Source organism: Prinia subflava, chromosome 9 (assembly GCF_021018805.1).
Source record: "Prinia subflava isolate CZ2003 ecotype Zambia chromosome 9, Cam_Psub_1.2, whole genome shotgun sequence".
Classification (NCBI taxonomy): domain Eukaryota; kingdom Metazoa; phylum Chordata; class Aves; order Passeriformes; family Cisticolidae; genus Prinia; species Prinia subflava.
The window spans coordinates 9,536,767-9,556,827 of record NC_086255.1 but is presented as its reverse complement, the minus strand read 5'-3'; the positions used below and the strand labels follow the sequence as shown (position 1 = coordinate 9,556,827).

The window sequence follows — 20,061 nt, the reverse complement described above, 5'->3', positions numbered from 1 at the left end:
ATTCTTATTCCAAGTGACACAGTAACAGACTCGACTGTAATCAAACAGCACTGCTGAGGTGTCAGGAGCGCAGATGCTGCCTATCGAAAATATTTAAAACAGAAAGTAAAACTTTGAAAAATCCGCAGTGGGGAGGAGGGCAAGGAAAATGCTCGTGGTGTTCCTAACCCAAGGCAACTTCTCTCTGCTTTGCTCTGCTCTGTGGTGCGGGAGGTGCTGCGTGAGTGAGCCCAGCGCGGGCTGAGGCCGGGCTCTGTGAGAAGCGAGGGCGGCAGCCTGGCCCGGAGACCCGGGGGCTCCATTGTGCACCAGGCAGCGCAGGGGGAAGGGCTGCTCCACGCGTTTTGGGCAGCTCCAGCCAATGGATTCCTCCCCTGGGTGTTACGGGAGGGCTTGGCCTGCGCGTGAGAAAGGGAGGGGAGAGTTTGAAAACAACCCAGCAGGCTCTCCTCAGGAAGGAAGCCTGCTGGAAAGAGTGACCTGCTCGCCTCCGTGCAGGCATTTCGCTCCAGGTGATCGGCGGCTGTGGGGCGGCAGCGCAGGAGGGCCGGGCGGCACAGGTAACCCGGGCTGCAGGTGTCGGGCAGCGGGCTCCGGCTGAACACCCCGCACTGGCTGCAAACCCACCAGAAACGGACCAAAGAGTTTTTCATTTATTTATTTATTTTTCCTATGGGAGGAGGAATTTCGCTGTTTTGTTTTCATGGGGATTTTGGTGGTATGTTTGCTATTAATATGTCTGGGGGAGGCAGGGCAGGAGGGAGCGAGTAGGTCTCTACAGCTCCGAGGTTAGCATGTGATCAGCTGTTTTCTAGCTACTGCAGGTTTGAGGTTAGAAAGGGAAAAAGAGGTGATGTCTTTTAGTGGGCTGGTTGATAGAATGGAAAAATACAAATTATCTTTCACACACATCAGCTCTTTTTCAGGTGACAGTGCTTTAGAAATGAGAAAATATGTGCAGATGAGATTTTCAGTGATTGATAACCCAGATGCAAATAGAAACATTCAGCAGAAAAAAGAAAAAACACACTATTTTCTTGTCTGGAGGTGTGCTAGATGGTTTGGGGGTCTTCATCTTCTTTTGACTAGTGACCCAGCTTTTAGGCCTCTTGGAAGTGATCCATTCCTAAACTTTAGCAGAAAATCCTCTAGCAATTTCCCCTGCTGCTTTCAAAGTTGTAATTGGCATGATGCAGTATTTTGTGCCATCTTCTCTTGTGCAGGTTCTGGTTACTGTTTCAGCCTCTCAGTCACCTTTCTTCTTTACTGAAAAATCTCTTTAAAGCCCCACTCTGCCTTGCAGGGGAAGCTGAATTTCACAATCATTGTTAATAGGTAGAATTTATTATCCAGATCTTGGTGATGACACTGTGGGGGTTTGCTTGGTATGCACGAATCAGCAGAGGTGCAAAGAGCAAACTATGAACTATTTTTTGATTGATAGGGAAACAACATCTTTTAAAACTGCCTCTAGGTTGTGTGTGAAAAAAATCTTGTGTGAGCACGTTGGACTGTTCTGACTTGAAAAAGACTGCAATTTAGTGTCTTCATAAGCAAGAAAGGTTTTCTTTCTGTAGTTTGGCTGATGGGGAAAGTATCACGAAAACATGTCAATCGTGCTGCAGATTCTTTTAACAGATCATTGTTGTTTTAAATCTTAAACCTATCTGGGATGATTCATGCAGAGCCAGGCCAGTAAACTAATTCAGAGGCTCTTACACGTGGGAACTTTGGCTCTTATTTCAGTCAGAAGTATACCGATCTGGAGTAGAATTATACGGGAAAAATATTTAATAATACTACAAAAGTCAGGTCATAATCTGGTTAACTGAGGAGGTTTCTCTTGCTGGCAGCTGGAAAATTCTGCAATGCACAAGTACCAAAGCAGAAGGGATCTGTGTTTGCTTCCCTCATTGCTTGGGCTCTCTGGAGTGACAAATTAGGGAGAGAAAACAAAGGGTGAGCTGAGCTTTGAGGAGAGACCTGAATGGAGGCAAAGCACATGACAATGAGAGGACACTGTCATCTCTAATTAGGTGTGTGCCCTCAGGCAGCTCGTGTAAACAGGGTAAACGCAAACTGAAACAAGGTGCAAAGTTTGGAAGGCTGTGGACGGACATGCACGGTTTGGCCGTCAGTCCCAAACCTGCAGCGTGTTAAGCGTTTCAGCAGGGTGAGGAGTGTCTGCAGCCCCTTCCCCGATGGGCTGAGCAGCGGGAACGCCGCCCGCCCGCTCCGGGGCAGCTGCGGGGCGTCCCGGCCGCCCTGCCCGGCCCTGCCCCACGCTGAGGGGAGGGCTCGTGTGGGGAGGCAGCCGAAGGCCTCAGCTCCCCTCGTCAGCAGAGAGAAACACACAGAAAAGAGGTAATACGTTATTTTTTTCTGATGGGTTTGCTTCAGAAAAGGAAAAAAAATAGACTTTTAATTAAAGAAGTAGGACAGCACGTTGAGCAGGAACCAGGCAGAGCTGCCGCGCTTCCGCGGCTGCTCCGGTGCTAACACCCAGCACCCCCAGGCGGGATGTGAGGAGCCGTTCTCCCCCATCCCGGGGCTGCCGCTTCACACCTGCCCCGTTGCACGGAAGGGCTCAGGCGATGCTGTCCCGGTGCGGATGCCGGGCCGTGTCTCCCAGGGAAATGGGGGCGCTGCTCAGGTGCGCTCAGCCCCCGCCCCGCCCGCGATGCTCTCGCTCTCCCCCGCCATTCCCCCGAGCCGAGCGCGCGCCGGGCCCCGCCCCCGCTCGCCGATTGGCTGCGGGGCGGGGGCAGCCAGCCAATGGGCGCGCCGCGGGCGGCCGTGTCGCTGGGGCAGAAAACACAGGCGGGCAGGCGGCGGGCGCGCGCGCGGGGGCGGGGCCAGGGCCGGGTGGCGGGCGCGCGAGCGCGCGCACGGCCGGCAGCGGGAGCGCGCGCGGCGGCGGCTGAGGGGGCACTCGGCCCGGCCCCGGCGGCCCCGAGCGAGCGGCGGTGCGGGGAGCGCATCCCGGGAGCTGCGGGCGCTCCCGGGCCGCGGCAGCACTGCCGGGCCCGTGCCTGTGCGCCAGCCCGGCCCGAACGGCCTGAGCCCTCGGCCCCGCTCCCAGCGGCCTGCAGCCCTCGGTGCAGCGGCCTGAGCCGTCGGTCCCGCCCGCTCCTCAGCGCCGGTGCTGCGCCGCCGTTGGTCCCGGCCAGCGGCACGGGTTTGGTAGGATTACCGAATCTTAACGGGGCTTTTGTATGTGTGGCTGTTGAACAGTAGCTGGTGTTGGCAGGTCTCCAAAGCTTCGGTGATGGGGGATGTTTGCCTAAAGTTAGGAGATGGGGAAAAAAAGTGTATGCTGTGTGGAAGTTACTCAGGGATGCTGTGCACCTACGAGAGGTCATGATAACTTTTGGAAGCTTTGCGCTGCCAAAGGTTAATGTGTCTGCTGAGGTAGAATTGCCTGTTTAGATGGAGTGCAAGAAATGGTAGTGGGTACAGAGAGACCGAGCATGTTTTATTGGTGGATTTTGTGACTTAGGAAAAATACCCTTGTCTTATGAACTACTTTAAAAATACTGTTCATATCACTGATCCATCTTAAAAATTTCCATGGCGTTTATGTTTTGCCTACAGAGGCTTCTGTCCATTTTGTTTCTGTGTTATCTCTTCCAACATGGATTCTGATGTTTTTAAGGCAGTTTTGCGAGTTGTGTTTGAGTTTTATTGGTAGTGCTGTGTGATGTAAATCTGAAAATCAGAAAATGATGGGTTTGGATAGAGTGATAAATTCCAGAATCCCGGAGCTCCAGCAGCCTGCTGGTTTGAGTTAGTGAAAAGGTGCATTGCTAAACTGAAAGTGTATCTCCCATCGCCTGATCAGTATGACAGCAGGACTTGTAAGGCTTGGATATTCCATCATCCTTGTTATAAACCAGATAGGGTGCTGAATCTCAGAATGACATCAGGTGGAAGTTGAGTTTATTATTTATTATGTTGCCACAGGTGGAGGATTTCGACTAGGGTCCTGTACAGGAAGAGCATTTCTCCACTTGAAATTTAGAACTTGGTTACAAATGATGAAAGCTGTGATTATTATTTAACACAGGTTTTGTCCTTTTTTGTCTTTTCCCAAGAGGTGGACAACTGATGGAACATTCCACTCAGAAGGATAAAACTGTTCTTACAAGGTAGTTTGTGCAGATTAGACTGAGACCCACAGGGAAAAATATCTCAACCAACAGTGACTAGGAACGCCTGAGAACTCCTGAATGATTGCTTGAGGTAACTCACGAAAAATGTTTATTTAAAAAAAAATTGTGAGGCAGGGGAGACTCTTAGTGCACAAGGCTGGGAGCTGTTTGGTTTGTCATTAGGAAATACAGGACGGTGACAGCTGAATGCTGTGCCCCAAACCAGGGTTTCTTTATTGCCAACGGCCTGTGATGAATCATTTACCGCTAATGGGCCTGTGGCAGGCGAGTGGGCATGAAAGGGGAAAACCAGGGAGGAGAAGAAAAGGGGAAGGGAATGCAGCTGTTTGGTGTCACAATCTTGCCACTCAACGGTGAACAGTTTTCAGGGCAGCAAAGGATGAGATGGGGAAAAAAGGGCGATTGAATTCTTACGGGACAGACACAAATACCAGTAATATTCCCAGGCCTGTGAAGGGATTTGTGAAGATCCTGCAGGTGAGAAAGTGTATGAGGGAATTCTGGGACTGCTTAATTTTTTGTGTACGTAAAGGAGAGATGGATGATGCCATCCTGTTCACAGTGACATGGGGTGGTTTGGAGAATAGCAGTTACTAGGAAGGGGGAGAAGGAGAGCAGAAAAAGAGAAGTGTTTAAACAAGTAGAACTTTATCCCTTGCAAATTGAATAGGGGTTGCAAGGAGTGTTTAAAGGGTGCAGAAGCACAACAGATGTAAAAGCTTGATAGCTATATGTACACATTCAGTAAAACAAAGACTGTGTCCTTGAGGGGAGGATCAAAAATTAGCTTGTTTTCTGAAGGCTGGGCTGAACTCGATAAATTGGTACCATTTTATCAACGTCATTCACATGAAGAACGTTTTTCTCGTGGATGCAATAATAACATTGATACTGTACACTCATACAGATAACCACTAGGCAGAACAGGACAGTCTAGGTTGATAGCTGGCTTTTATCAGCTAAAAAAAGCTGCATCCATGGGGCTTTTAGCCTTAAAATAACGGCTTTGCCCCCTTTATAAGCAGCAGAACTGAAGCTGCTAAGGCATCCAGGCTTAGATGTGTTGGTGGGTGGTGCTTCTCTCTTGCTACACCATTTACCTTCCCAGAACTTTCCAGCTGTTACTAATAGTTAATTACAGCTTAAGCCACCCCATTTTTATTTTTTGTGAGTAAAGCTTTTGCACTTTACTTTGGTCTACTGTTTTTTATTCTCTAAGCTTTTCTGTTTCTTTTTAGGCCTTGGAGGGAAAACATTAAGATTTTACATTTCAGTCAGCTCTATTAAGCAGCTATGGAAATAGAAAAGGAACACATTTATATTACCCCAACAGGTAAGTAATAGATTCAGTTGTTTTGGTTTTGTTTTTTTACTTAAAATTGCTTAGCTGACCAGAAGTGTTTTCTGTAGAAAAAATGCACCACCAGATAATTTTTTAAAAATACTGCTTAAAAAAAAATCAAAAATTTACAGAGTAGTTCTTTCAATTATACAGCATAGAATCCTGCTCTATTATGTTTATTTAAACTTATGAAAATAATGAAGTTAGCATTTCTGTGAGTTACTGCCTAGTACTTGTACTTTTCTCTTTATCATCTGAGTTCAAGTAGTGCTGATGTGAAGAAAAGAATAAACTTAAAAGTAAAATGTGTAGATGTGTCTGAGAGGTACAGATTCTGCTTTTATGCAACAATTTACCTTAAAATTAAGGGAAATGAATGTTGAAGGGCTGGAGTGGAAGTGGGCTGGCATGGGAAAAATTTAGGAAGTACACGTTGGAGATTGCTATGAAATGGATTGTTTAGTCCATAGCACACATTTTTTTTTGATGCTTGGTCAGGGTAACATAGATTCATGTTGTTTTCTGTTATCTTCCAGAGGTTATGATGGTCTGCACTGACTCTTTCCTGTCAATGAGGTTTTTCAGAATTACATGAATATATTTTAAGATGGCAGAGAATGCAGTTGAGGTGGAATACACTCCATATGATTTCTGATATTTAAGCAGAATTAGGTTAATGCAGAGGACACCTTGGTTCTCAACATTTTGGAATTATATTTGGATAATAGGTGGAAAGATGCAGGAGAGCTGGGTTGACAGAGTTGGGACAGTTTAAATTGGTGGAAGGCTTTGTTAATGAAGGTAGCCCATAAAAGCAAAGATTTTAAGTGAGCCTGCTAGGCTTAATGGCAGAGTAATGAAATAAATTTGGATAACTTCTTAATATACAGTAAGCAAAGTATTAAAGTTGATTGAAGACTGTTACTGCCTGTATATGTGTATGTTTTTATGATGTGAAAATGAGGAACTGGAAGGAAAATCTGCGGCATTTTATAGGTCCTTATTATTTTATTTTATAAGTTTTTGGAAAATAGTACATGTATTCAGTCTGTTTTTTCAAGCTTAACTAGGTAACTAATAGTAGAAGGACGGTTGGTTACCATATCATGGAGAAAGAGGTTGCAGCTGGAAGTTACAGTGTTATATAAAAAACAGTGCAGAAATACCAATTCTTATGGGTTGGATGTTTCCTGTGGGGGATTTCCTTTAGTCTTGAACTTGAGATCAGGATTGTAAGGAGGTTGGACTGTAGCCTCCCCTTGAATCCTTGGCTGTCGGAGTCAGGACTGACTTGTGTTAATTGTTGGCCATTTTCTTTGGAAACTGAGAAAGAAGTGTGTGGTCATTGAAGAGTGGAGTTTCTGGGCAGGCGGGTCTTGGGTCTAAACTGGAGGAATTCATGGGAGACTGAGCATGAAGAAGAATTTGAGTGCATTTGACTGAGAGGAGCTGGGTTTTGCTGATGGGGTCTCCTGGGGAATGAGAGGAAGGAAACCTGTTTGGGTTTGCTCTTTTTTCTCCCTCTGTTAGCTTTATGCAAATCTCTCATTGTTTTATTAAAATGTTAGACAAACAGAGAAAGCTGCTTGTGAGAAATCTTTTCCTGGATGTGATGCATGCTTTTCTTTTTTAGCTTGCTGCAAGCGTAAAAGGAATGCTTTTGTGGGAGTAATGAGTGGAAAGATGAAGCTTAGTCTGGAATGGCTGCATTACTGCTCAGCTGTAGCATTCACATCTGTGAACACTAGTTTCTAAATGTTATTTCTTTGATGGAACTGCCTCCTTTGTGATCAAAGTTTGCCCAGTTTAATATACTCTTTGATATGGGTAAATACTTGGAAATTGGCAATGTTTTATTAGTTAGTTTTGAAGTGCAAAAACAATTCTGAGAAATATTGCCAAATGCATGCTGCTGATGAGAAGATATTGGAAGGGTGAATTAATACATTAGCTAAGTTCAAATGTAAATTTTGAATACTCTTCATATTCTGGGTTTCTGGCAGTGAGCTTTTCTGTAAAGCACTTTTGGAAAAGCAGCTTCTGAGTGCCCTCATACTGCCCTGCTAGCACTGGGGCTGGGGGTTGTGTCTTTAGGACTCTACTCAGTTCTGAAGAAATGGAGAACTGTGTAACAGAGAGCTGAGGCTGTTCCCTCTCTGTGTCTTCTAATTTGCAAGGACTCCCAGGGTACTCACTGCAATGTAAACAGGTTCTCAGGTGCTTTTCCTTTTCTTCTTTGAATCTTGATTAAGAGGGAGAAGAATAGTTTGTGAAACCTTTTGTGTATAATGCTCTAAGTCAGACATTCTGCTGAACCCCATAGTGCAAGTGGGGGGCAACTTAACTTTGTGAAATAAGACTTTAGACCTAAACATTAAATGTACATGAACTTCCTCAGAGAGTGAAGTTACTGTGCTTGGTGCTCTGAGATATGTACAGATCCTTCAGTCGTGAGAGAGTTTTTGGTTGGGTTCAAAACAAACCTATTATATTTGATTGTGTTGTGTTTAGCAAAAGTCTTCACAGAAGCTGCAGTGAGGGACAATGCAGAGAGAAGAGAGATCCCACTGATTCTAAGGACTGTGTATTCTAGGAGTCTTCATTACCAAGCTCTTCAAGCTTTGTGTTGAACAGCATTTCCTCCCCAACCCCAACTTTAAAAACAATAAATAGAAGTAGTGATGTTTTTATATTCTTCTATGCCTAAATTGTTGCTTTTCTTGCTAGTAAGATGTGTGTGAAAGTCCTTGAATTGAATAAGGGGAATGTTGATCAATGATTTAGGGAGTTAATTTCACTTTGGTGGCGAGTCTTGTAACATTGGTGAGTTCCTACAGAATGTACTGTATTGGCAGTTTCATTTGTTTCTAAATCAAGAGAAGAGTGGGTGGAGTGAGAACAAGGCACTTAGATCTAATGCACTTAGGAGCTCGGATAGGTTTTGTTTAACAAGGGTGGGGTTTTCTGTGGTTTAGGTATTTATATATGGTTTTATTAACTTTCTTTCCAACTCTTGACATCTGCTCTGTTTGGATTGTGGATATTTTGTGCAGGGGAATAAGGAACTTTTTATGACTGCAATATGTAGACATACCTTTAAAAACAATCTTGCCTTAACACTGTTGAAAACAAGAGTTCTATATGATGTTAGAATCCTTTCTAAATGCAATGTGTTTTGGTATGCTAACATAACACTGTTTAAAATATTTTTTTCTGTCTTGTTTTTAAGAACTTGAGAATCTAAATGATGCTCCATTTTCTGGTGATGAAGAAAATGGTGGGTCTGAGGAACGAAAAAATGAAATCAATGGAAATTGGATTCCTGCAACTTCAATTACTGAAGCCAAAATAAATGCTAAAGCAAAGAGACGATTGAGGAAAAACTCTTCTAGAGATTCTGGGAGAGGAGACTCTGTCAGTGAGAATGGAGAGACACTCAAGATTGGAGTTGTACCAACGAGCCCAAAGGGGAAACTCCTGGACAGGCGATCCCGGTCCGGAAAGGGAAGAGGCCTCCCAAAGAAAGGTTGGTGTAGCTTAGTGAAGAGAGGAGAATGAGAAAGATAAAGACACGTTCAAAGCATGCTACTTTTTTTCTGGAATTGTTTTCATAAACCACAGGCTCTGTGCAGGCATTTGGTGCTTTATGTTATTTAGTGGGTGGCAATAGCAGCTGGCAGCGAATCTAATATGTCTATGATCAATCAACATCTGTAAGGGAAGTAGATTTCCTCAGCAGGCATAATACACAAATCTGAACTGTTGGTGGGGCTGTTACTAATGCAAATTTAAATCATGGTTGTATTTGCAAGTACAGTTCAACCTTCAGTAATTCTTGTACAGTCCATACTGCTTCCAGTGTCTCACTGGAAAATGATGAAAAGTGGCTGAGGAAGTGGGAACTTGTCAGACAAACACACCCTCTTCAAGCATATATTGTCAGTCAGGAGATGGGCACAAGCAATGATAGATCACTTTTAAGTGAAAGACTGTTGTGTTGAAATCAGAAGTGTTGTTTGTAAACTGGCAGTCCTTGCTTACTCTCCCATGTTTTGCCAGGTGGAGCAGGTGGTAAAGGAGTCTGGGGAACACCAGGTCAAGTGTATGATGTGGAAGAAGTAGATATTAAGGATCCTAACTATGATGATGACCAGGTATGCAAATAGTTCCTTTGCAGTGTTGGTTTATTTCAATGGCCTTGTGAGTTAACATGAATGTCAGCCTGGCTGCACTGAAATGCTCATTTTTATGCTTAAGGAAAGGTCAGCTGGTGTAGAAGTCACAGTGTAATACTCACAAATCTTATCCCCAAGCCCTCTTTCTGTTCCTGAGTAAGCAGCATCCCTTTCCCAGGTGTGTTCTGGTTCCCATGGGGGTGGATGTTGCAGTGCTGTTCCATATTGCACACAGACACCGTGTTAAAAATGCAACACAGACTTGCTCAAGTTGGGAGTTAGTGGGGACGGTATCCTTTATAGATTTTTCTCTTCCCTGTATTCTCAGCCTGCCCAATGTCTTGTCTGCTTGGTATAAACACTTCATGAAGTTGATAGCTTGGATATTTTGTTGACATATATTTATTTATGTTATGTAAGGTTGTATCTTACAGCCATATCACTAGGGGAAGGGGAAAGAAAGCAAAGCTTATTGGGCAGAGGGGGCTTCCATCATTGAAAGGGAAATGGTGATTACAAACAGATTGCTAAAGTCTCTGAGATCAGTACAATTGCAAGACTGACCATCAGTACATTCTGTGTGACATAAGCAGAACAAGGGTGGTGTCCTTTGAGTAGAGGCTGTTTGCTGTAGCCATAGCTGCTGAAAGAATGGTATGTGGGAATATCAAAACCTTTTTCCAGGATCAATTTTCCCTAAAATGTGACACTTTACATTAACAGAAATAACTATTAAAAATGGAGCTCGTGCATAGAACAAATTTTAATGAAGAATGAACATTCTGTGTAACTTTGGTATGATGGAAGGATAGTTTTTTTGATTTCTACTATACTTCTTGATCATGAAAAGTTTCTTTCCATTAAACATTGGTTGAAAAAAATCTGAAACGATCAGATATCTTTGTTCAGCTCTGTAGCATTGCTCTGAATGTTGCTTCTGTAGGAGCAGAGTAGGGAACTGAATTAGAGCAGGGAGATCTGCTGCTGGAACTCTGCAGGAGAGGTGATACATGAGGCAGTGGCCGTGTGCCTCTTTCTTCCTGCAGGGAATGCCTTTGCTCACAAATATTCTGAAGATGCCTTTTCTGTGAGCTGTGCATGGCACCACTGTCTGGTCACACAGTGACCAGGGAAGAGGGAACAAGGCAGGGTTCCTGCCAGGGACACGAGTGCCACTTGCAGGGGAAGGTGCTGTGGCATGGCCAACTCTGCTGGGCTGGGGCTTCTGCTGCTCTCCCTTCAGTATGGAGGCACTTGACCCCTGCTGCTGTGGTATCAGTTGAATCCTGGGAACAGAGTTTGATGTGTTAACCATTGTTTAACAAGAAATTCAGCCTTTCAGTTGAATTCAGCTAACAGTAAATTCAAAATATGAAGAAGTATGATAAATAGCCAGCATTGTCCGCACTTTAATAGTAGAGACAGAGTCTAGTGCTTTTTGGCAGAATATTGACTACCAAGAACAAAGAATTAAGGATTAAAACCCTCCTTTTTGATGCTATTAGTGCTGCATAAGGTGCAAGAAAAGACAGTAAGGGTATCTGCTTTTGTTGTCTTTTTAAAACAGGAGAACTGTGTCTATGAAACAGTAGTTTTACCTCTTGATGAAAGAGCATTTGAAAAAACTTTAACACCAATCATCCAGGAGTATTTTGAGCATGGAGATACGAACGAAGTGTCGGTATGTTATGGTCCTTTTTCTTTCTTTGTTTTAGGGGTCAGAGCTGTAGCATCCAGGGTCATGCAATTGCCAGCTATGAATGAGTTTAGAGAGGAGTTGGCAAGAAATGTACTATAAGAATACCCAAGCAGTTATATTCATTACATGAGCAGAAGCAGATATGTACTTGTATAAGCACATAAATATTTATTTGAAGCCTATTTATATATTTAAATAATAAACATGATGAAATCTCATTGTTTTGTTTTTCAAATCTAATCTAGGAGATGCTGAAGAATTTAAACCTTGGTGAGATGAAATACAGTGTGCCAGTGCTGGCTGTTTCCTTGGCATTAGAGGGGAAGGCTAGTCACAGGGAAATGACATCTAAGCTTATCTCCGATCTCTGTGGGACAGTAGTGAGCAAAACTGACGTGGAAAAATCCTTTGATAGACTGCTCAAAGAACTACCTGAATTGGTGTTGGATTCTCCCAGGGCACCACAGGTATATTTGTAAATCTTTATGCCAGTAGTCAAAAGCTTTTTGTGGCTAGAATAGATCAAATAAACTGCAATAGACTCTGTTTTGAAAACTATCTATTGATTTTCTTACTGTCTGTAATCCTCTCCCAATTACCCAGGCTGTGTTTTCACTTTGAAACAGCTCATTTAAATAAAATCTGAAAACCAAGCACATTATAATTATCTACTTAGAACTTGTTTGAAATTCAGCATTTAATTAAAAATGCTTCTGTTTTGTTGCAGTTGGTGGGCCAGTTCATTGCTAGAGCTGTTGGAGATGGGATCCTGAGCAATACCTACATAGACGGCTACAAAGGCACTGTGGACTGTGTCCAAGCTCGGTAATTTCCTTGCTTTCTATTCCAAATGTCAAAGATGATGATTAGGAATTTACAGCTTCAGAATAAACCATGCAGTTCATTAACTTCCTTTTTTTTAATTTAAAATGAAAAAGAACCCATAAAATTTGCAACAAAACCAACAACATCCAAAATGACTCAAGTCAGAGGAGAAATACTGAGTTCTGAAAAATGTATTAATACATTTGAGTTCAGTTTGTCAGGTTTGTCATCAGCTTATGTTTGAGGGTGAAAAATGAGCTGAAAAAAGAAGTGGTTGTAGAAGGTTTTGTCTTACAAAAAGCTTTAATGTGATTAATGGGTAAATATAGCATCAGGGCAGCTGCTGTAAATATGTTGTGAAATACACAAGGGATTAACTGTTTTGCTTTACAAAGGTTCGAGGCTTGTGCAGTGATTTCCGAGATTTTCCCTGTAATGCTCTATTTGTCAAGAAGTACAATTGTTTTCCATGTCAGTGTGAGAAGTTTGAAGGAGCAATCTCTGACAAAGAGGGATGTTTTAATAATGAGTCATGTTTTATTTTTCTTACCCCCATAAGGGTATGGTTCAGGCTTGATATGGGGGTGCTGAACTCCTGTTTCTTCCAGAAGTTGCATTTGCAATAATTATAGCCGGGCACTTTGAGAAGGAAGAGCAGTTCTTAGCTGCCTACCTTGGGGGCTTAAATTGAGAAAATTGTCTGTCACTTATATAAATGTGATTTGAAGGATTGTAGGCTGCATTCTGCACATCTGGGATGCTTTGCTGCCTTTGTTATTTCTTGGCCAGTCTTTCCTGCTCATTAAATCTTGGTGAATAGAGTTATTGTTATTGGCTTGCCCCCAGCATGAGCACTGGGAGAACTGTTCCTCCTTTACACGGATGGTACATACTGTATCCCAGACTTTTTTCACCTTACTTCCCTCTTTATTCTTTTTTCAATAAACTGGCAGGCATCCCTAGCTTGTGCTATTTTTCCAGCGACATATTTACCTTCTGAAGTGTTTTCTTTGGCTTAAATTCTAAAGGTTTCATAATTCTTCAGACCCAAACGGTAAATAGTATTTCAGCAGAAAACTGTTCTTGAGTGTGGCAGCAACTCAGGCCTTTTTTGTTTGAGATCCCTGCGCCAAGCTGCATTCTTGGAGGAGTATGGATAGAATCCATTTCTTCATAAGAAAATATTCAGCTGTTTTTTGTGAGGATGTTTGAGGTTCTGCATTGGTGATTTAATCTACTGCCATCACAGGATTGTTACCTGTCCTTGGTATGAACAAGAGTGTAAGGGTGACAGAAAGACAATGTGGGGAGCTTATTTGCTGCTTTTTGATCCAAATGGTCCCTGTGGAGTTGATAACCCTGACCTCTTCCCAAAAATGTGGTAGCTTTGAGAAGTGGCCGTGGGGGAAGTTGCAGATGCATTTACTGAAGTTCTGTAGCAGGTTTTAAGCACTGCCTTTGCCTTCAGAGCCGCGCTGGACCGAGCGACGGTGCTGCTGAGCATGAGCAAGGGAGGGAAGCGCATCGACAGCGTGTGGGGGGCAGGAGGGGGCCAGCAGTCTGTGAAACACCTGGTCAAGGAGGTAATGACAGCTCCCCTCTCCACATGGCTCTTGGTCTGAGCTTGCTTTGTCTGGGGTACAGGGAAGAGAGACATGTATCCAGTACTGAAATGTCTAATGTCATGAGTGTTGGTTTTGTTTTGTTGTTCGGGCTTTATTTTCTATATTATTGATTTAGACAAAGTAGTAGGACTGATGTAAATAATTTTGTTGATTTTTTTAGTATTTGTCACTGGTGGGCACATCCTAGTACAATATTCTGTATTGCAAGTGTATGTTTAGTTTTGCTTTAAGCAAAACTTGTAAGCATTCAGCTTTTTAAGACCTCACAGTATAAAGTGATGAAGTAATTAAAAGAGCCAAGATGAAACTGGCTAAACTAGATAAACTATTATTTTTTTGGCATTGCTGATCAAAAGCACAGTTATGACTGAAAAAAGAGGAAGAAACAGGTATGTTTAGAGATCTATGCTATAAAGTAAGCAGGTCTAAAGGAAAAAGTCATGTTATAATTTCTAGGTTGGGAGTGAAACAGATGGTAGGAGGAGGCATTCAAAGGAGAGAATAAACTTAATGGCACCCATATGCCCCTTTTATGGTGACAGACAACTTCAAAAACAACGATTGTGGTGCTTCTGTATCACCACTGTGGATGGTATTTGGCTTACGCTGTGTTTCAGGTTACTGATAACGTCTCCATTTAATTAATGCCTGAATTTAATTACATTTATAAAAGCATTGGCAACAAGTTTGGGGAACTATCTTGCTGCTGGGTTGATAGTGGATTATCAAAACAAACTTGACAGCTTTTAAATTTTGTATCTAATTAGTGTTGGGTGTTTGTTTTAAAATTCAATAGATTGATATGTTGCTGAAAGAGTATTTGCTTTCTGGAGATGTCTTGGAAGCAGAACGCTGCCTTCAGGAACTGGAAGTACCCCATTTTCACCATGAACTTGTATATGAAGTAAGGAGAAACCACTCCCTTTAATAATTGTTGGTATTTTGATGTGGGCATGCAAATAATATAACTGGCATCTGAAGCTTAGGCTGCTTGCTCTGTTATTTGAATAACTAAATTGTTTCATGTAAAGTTAATGGTTTGTATGCTCATTTGTGTGTGCATTGTGCAACAAGTAAGCTGCTGCTGCTGACTCTGGGAAGATCCTGAAGTAATTTTTGGGGGTTAAATAGTTGAATTCAGCTTATTATAAGTTCCTGAAAATAAGATCTCAGTTTAGTTTCTGCTGAGGAACAGCAACAAAAAACCCCTCCCGTGCTTTGTTTTGGTGTTTATTTCCTTCTAGTTTTAGATATCTAGGTATTCTAATGGGTATTACCTGTTTTTTTTAAGTTATAGAGCTTCCTTTTTCAGGGTGGGATTGTTTCACTCAGCACAATCATGAAAACTTACCTATTTCAGACCCAGCTTATATGGGAGACTGTTCCCATTTGTACTCTTATCTGCCAAATTGGGAAATGATTATTTACCAATGAAGCTGAACACCTACAATCTACAAAATTTCCTTTTCAGTAAATTGACTTGTTATAGAAAATTCCTTCACAATAAAACTACAGAATCATTTCAGTTGATGGGGGTTGTGTGGTATTATAGATTTTAAGCTTCTGGGTCCTTCTGAAATCACAGATAAGAAACCTCCATGAATACAAAATTAAAACCCCAGGGATACAAAATTAATTTCACAAAATTAATTAATTGCCATCTGTACTGCAGCAGCCACATGGATATAGCCATGTAGTGCTGAAGCCAGAGACAGAAAGGCAATGCTTTTCCCTCTGTCTAGTCCTTTCTGGTTTTTCATATCTTTTATCTTCTCCGAAGAACTTTTCATCAGTTTTTGGTTTATAATAATAATAGTAATAAACAACTGAAATTGTCAATGCATGTAGTAAATGGGCTTTTTTCCCCAGATAGTTCATAATAACACATTGACTCCTTTCTGTACCTCATATGGTCACACACCTTGTACCTGAGCCAGTGTTTTCATTTTAGTCAAAACACTTGCATGATTTGTTTTAGGCCATTGTACTGGTTTTGGAGTCAACTGGAGAAAAGACCTTTAAAATGATACTGGATTTGCTGAAAACTCTGTGGAAGTCTTCAGTCATTACTGTGGACCAAATGAAAAGAGTAAGTATGGCATTTAGAAAACTTTGCATAAGATCTTCCAAAACTTCCAGCTGCCTTTATGCAGTTAAATGGTTAAAGCTAATCATCTAAAATGCTGCAGTATGGCTTCATCTTTTATATTTGTCTTTCTATCTGGTAGTTCTTTGTAACTGAAGTAGTACAATAAAGGCCTACTATTTGCAAATGTCAAGCAGAGTGGTACAAAAATGAGTATTTTGCACAGTTGGAATCATCTGTGACTGTAGTTCTCAGGATGAGTATAGGACAGCAACTCTGTCCCAGGGCAGACTGGGGACCACATCAACACTTCCATAAAAGTTGACCCAGCTGTGCTGCTGGTGGGAAGTGATGAAGTCATCTCTGGTTGTGCCCAGCCTCTCCCCTGCTGCATAAACTCATGTTAGTCATTTGTGGTACATTTTGTTCACTTACATGGAAAGCTTATTTTCTTCCCATGTTATTTCCCATGTAGTAACTGGCAAACTAACATACAGATTTCATACTGTCTGGATTTCTGACTTCTAAAGAAGTTAAAAGTTCAGGTTGTGTTTTTATATAGATATTTGTATGCCATGGTATGGGCCCATATTATGTACCTTATTTCTCTACTGACATGTAGCTGCAATGCTTTAGGTTTGTGAAACCATTTAAAAAATCACCCCTCTGGAATGCAGAAGGGTATTGAAAACCATTGAGATAAAATCACAGAATAACCCAAAGATGATTTGAATCGTTTCCCTGCAGGGCTATGAACGGGTGTACTGTGAAATCCCAGACATTAACCTGGACGTGCCGCACTCCTATTCTGTGCTCGAGCGCTTTGTGGACGAATGCTTTCAGGCTGGCATCATCTCCAAGCCGCTGAGAGACCTCTGCCCTTCAAGGTACTCGTTTCATTGTAGAGAGGCAAAGGCACTGCTCTTCCTTCCTGTCATAGATTACAGAAAGCAGCATCCTAGGACCTGTGTAACTGACTGCGAGTGGAAACTGGAGGATGGACAAACAGTTGGACTGGTAAAATGTGTACTAAGAAGCTGCACTGATGTGAAACCCATTGAGGCTGGGATAAACACTTGAGGAAAGGCAGCCTCCTGTGGATCCCAGGCAACACCTCTCAGTGCTCCCCAGAGGATAAAGGCTGCCTCTCCTCTGGTTTCCTGATTTGCTTGGGAGAAATCAGTGTAGCACCAAGCTGGAAGATCCAGGTGTCACAATGTCCACGTAGGTGACTCTGGAAAACTGTCAGCTGTACTGAGGAAATGAAAAAAAAATCCTTTAAAAATGATGTCAACTTACCAAACAGCCTATGTAGAGTTCTAAGATGAGACAACCAGTCCTAATATTTACATTAAAAGGAACAGGACACTAATATGGGATAAGTTCTGCACACCCCATTTCTCATATCTGTCCTGTGATCCATATAATGCTTTTGGTTTGTTATGGCTTGGTTACTTGTGCCATAAATAATGCTGTGTGAACTGTACCTAATCAGTAAGCTGGTAACTCTTTAGTGGTCACAAAACAGTTAATAAGCTTCATTTCCTCCGGGAAATATATGGAATTTTTTAAATAGGATGTTAAAACTATTATTCACAGTTTATTCATTGGGAATACTATTTATTTGACAGGTCTTTTCTATTTTGGATGTTTTGTTAGAGTTCTTAAACCATCTTGACAGCTTGTGATAAATTTGGATCTTGGAATGTTAGCATCTTTATCAAGAACAGCCTCCATTTGTGGACTTTACACTTTAAACTGTGTGTTGGTATCAAATGTTTTGCAGGCTTGGGAGTGTGGGAGGACTGAGAGTCATCACTGCATCAAAAGCTTGGTTATACTTTGGTTACCAGTTATATGTTGAGAGGCATTTTTAATTTGTGTGCTTCAGTTTTTTGTAGATACCCACCATTCCTAGGTTTCCAAACTAGCATTTTTAAGCAGCTGAGCTGACATTTTGATCACTGCTAACCCTGCTGAACTCACACTTTATATTTGGCTTCCAATACCCAAGAGAAGATTCTTCCTAGCAAGAAAAAAACAAGCAACACTATTCTAAATTACTGAAAAGATACTTTCTGCTTTCTTACAGGGGCAGGAAGCGTTTTGTGAGTGAAGGAGATGGAGGTCGTCTGAAGCTGGAGAGCTACTGAATGTGAGCCCTGCCTCCTGCAGCCTTACACGTTGAAAGGGAACATAGCTCGCTATCGATATATACAACACGCATGCTCCTCTGGTGTGTGTATGTATATACACATCTAGGACAGACCAAATTTAAGAGTTGCTTAGCACAGTTCATATTTTTTTAAGAGCACATGTTTTGGGTACAAATTGTTTTCTTTTTTTTTTTTTTATAGTTTTGTAAATTTCAGGAAGAAGTGTTCTTTCTTTGGGCATATAGTAGAACAACTGGCCACTCTGCTGTGGTGGTGCCTTGAAATAAGCTATCTCTGTATGTGCCATGTTTATGACCTAATCATTCCACGTGTGCATCGATGTCCGACTGCCGCTCGCTCTTCCCAGGACAGCGCTGTCATCAGAAAATCACTGGTTTATACAAAGCTTTATTATAGAAGGGTCAAGTTAAGCTGCTGTGATCCCATTTCCATTGCTGCTAAAGAAATACTGTGCTTTTGGGAGTTAAAAAAAATAGCAGTTTCTTTGTTTTAAAGAGCCCAAGAAAATACAGTTGGGTCACAAGATGAATGAATCTGTTTCAGGGGAGAACACTGGTTGGTTTCAGCCCCCATGTACCAAACTTGTCTTTTTTTCTATGTAACTGGAAAAGTGAAAAGTTCTGGTAAAACATATTAAAAATATTTTTTGTGAAGCTCTTGTTTCTGCCTCCTTTTTATTTATTTTAAACAGAATAAATTAAGCAGTACACGTAACGCTGCCCTTTGGTATTGCAATCAGGACGAGAGCACAGAATAATTAAGCTCATGGTAAGTAAGTATTTACCAGATCTGTTTTGGAAAACACAGCTGACTTGTGTAGGAGTGTCCAGGCTGGCAGATAGTGTGAATGTGTCTTTGCTGCAGAGCTTCCTCAAGCCCTGGCTCAAGAACAAGACAGATCTAAGGAAGACTCGCCTACAGGAACACGGTAGAGCCTCTCCTTTCTTGTTTCATGTCAGGATTTCAGGTGTTCCGAAATGCTGGGAGTAGCCATTCCAGGGCCGGGAACACGCTGTGCTCCAGGAGCCAAGCACTTCACTGCTCGAGCGGGTCTGGTAAGCCCGGCCTGGAGCCGGGGCTTGTGGAGCTCGCCTCCTGCCGCTTTCCGAGGGGTTCTGGTGCCTCTAAAGCCGCGTTTAAAACCGCCTGGGCAGCGACCAGCGCAACTTCTACACCAACAGCGCCCGACGCGCGGCCTCCCCGCCCGGCCCCACCGCCGGCCTGGAGGCCGCGCTTTAACCCGCAGCCCCGTTACACAGCGGTACCTCCGATCGCGGCTGCGGCCGGGCACGGCCCTGCCCGCGCTACTGCCGGGGCGGCGCGGCCCCCGCGGACGGCGGTGGGGCCGCCTCGGGCGGCTGGGCCGCCTCCAGCGCCGCCCTCTGCAGCTTCTCCAGCTTCTCCAGCGACACCGACTTGAGGGGCAGGATCTTGGGCTTGCACAGCACCATCGTGGCCGTGTCCTCCACCGACAGCTGCCCTGCAAAGGGAGGAAAGGGCCGTGAGCGAGCGGCGGCCGGGCGGGCAGCGCCGGGCGGTGCTCGCCGCCGGTACCTTGCTTGGGCAGCACCTCCCGCAGCGCTCCGGTCCCCTCCGGCATGGCGGCTCCGGCTCGGCACCACCCGCGGGGAGGACTACAGCTCCCAGCGTGCACTGCGCGGCGCCGCGCCCGCGCGCCCCGTGCCCGCTGGGAGGGGTAGGCCTGACGGGGCGCCGGCTGCCCCAGTGCGCGATGGGAATTGTGGTCCCGGCCTGGCGCTGCGGCGGGCGCGGCTCCCCCGGGGCTGTCCCGCTCCCGGGATTCCGGGACGCCGATCCCCGCCTCAGCTGCGCCGGGCGCTGCTCTGGGGTGGAGCCGTCCCACCTGCGCGGGCCTGCCCGGCCCCGGCGAGCCGCTGCCTGCCCGCCCGCTGGGGCTTGCCGCGGAACTCGGGCTTTGAGGCGCTGTTATGGTTTATTT

At 43.7% G+C, this 20,061-nt stretch overlaps 2 protein-coding genes across 4 annotated transcripts; one reads left to right on the top strand and one right to left on the bottom strand.

Annotated features, from left to right (window-relative positions):
- The first annotated feature begins 402 nt into the window (after positions 1 to 402).
- On the top strand, positions 403 to 18,754 carry PDCD4 (programmed cell death 4). Of its 3 annotated transcripts, none has more exons than XM_063405326.1 (13): positions 403 to 560; positions 4,095 to 4,242; positions 5,411 to 5,505; positions 8,744 to 9,040; positions 9,574 to 9,668; positions 11,257 to 11,370; positions 11,634 to 11,855; positions 12,116 to 12,213; positions 13,682 to 13,796; positions 14,635 to 14,742; positions 15,817 to 15,927; positions 16,672 to 16,811; positions 18,017 to 18,754. In XM_063405326.1, exons 3-13 carry the CDS (start codon positions 5,466 to 5,468, stop codon positions 18,075 to 18,077), a joined length of 1,401 nt encoding a protein of 466 aa, XP_063261396.1. In that variant the 5' UTR covers positions 403 to 560; positions 4,095 to 4,242; positions 5,411 to 5,465; the 3' UTR covers positions 18,078 to 18,754. The 3 variants fall into 3 exon arrangements, with proteins under 3 accessions (XP_063261396.1, XP_063261398.1, XP_063261397.1); XM_063405327.1 differs by lacking the exon at positions 403 to 560 and adding an exon at positions 2,909 to 3,183; XM_063405328.1 differs by lacking the exon at positions 4,095 to 4,242 and having other exon boundaries at positions 514 to 560.
- BBIP1 (BBSome interacting protein 1) lies at positions 18,259 to 19,852 on the bottom strand. Its single transcript, XM_063405329.1, has 2 exons — positions 19,656 to 19,852; positions 18,259 to 19,581 (listed from the first exon to the last, which is right to left on the bottom strand). Exons 1-2 carry the CDS (start codon positions 19,699 to 19,701, stop codon positions 19,406 to 19,408), a joined length of 222 nt encoding a protein of 73 aa, XP_063261399.1. The 5' UTR covers positions 19,702 to 19,852; the 3' UTR covers positions 18,259 to 19,405.
- Between the last annotated feature and the right edge of the window lie 209 nt (positions 19,853 to 20,061).

Excerpts from the sequence above, each read along its gene's own strand:
- PDCD4 (XM_063405326.1), top strand. The coding sequence starts at position 5,466 with ATGGAAATAGAAAAGGAACACATTTATATTACCCCAACAG. Across the intron at positions 9,041-9,573 it reads AAGAGGCCTCCCAAAGAAAG|GTGGAGCAGGTGGTAAAGGA; the intron begins GTTGGTGTAGCT and ends ATGTTTTGCCAG. Across the intron at positions 11,856-12,115 it reads ATTCTCCCAGGGCACCACAG|TTGGTGGGCCAGTTCATTGC; the intron begins GTATATTTGTAA and ends GTTTTGTTGCAG.
- BBIP1 (XM_063405329.1), bottom strand. The coding sequence starts at position 19,701 with ATGCCGGAGGGGACCGGAGCGCTGCGGGAGGTGCTGCCCAAGCAAG. Across the intron at positions 19,582-19,655 it reads GGAGGTGCTGCCCAAGCAAG|GGCAGCTGTCGGTGGAGGAC; the intron begins GTACCGGCGGCG and ends CTCCCTTTGCAG.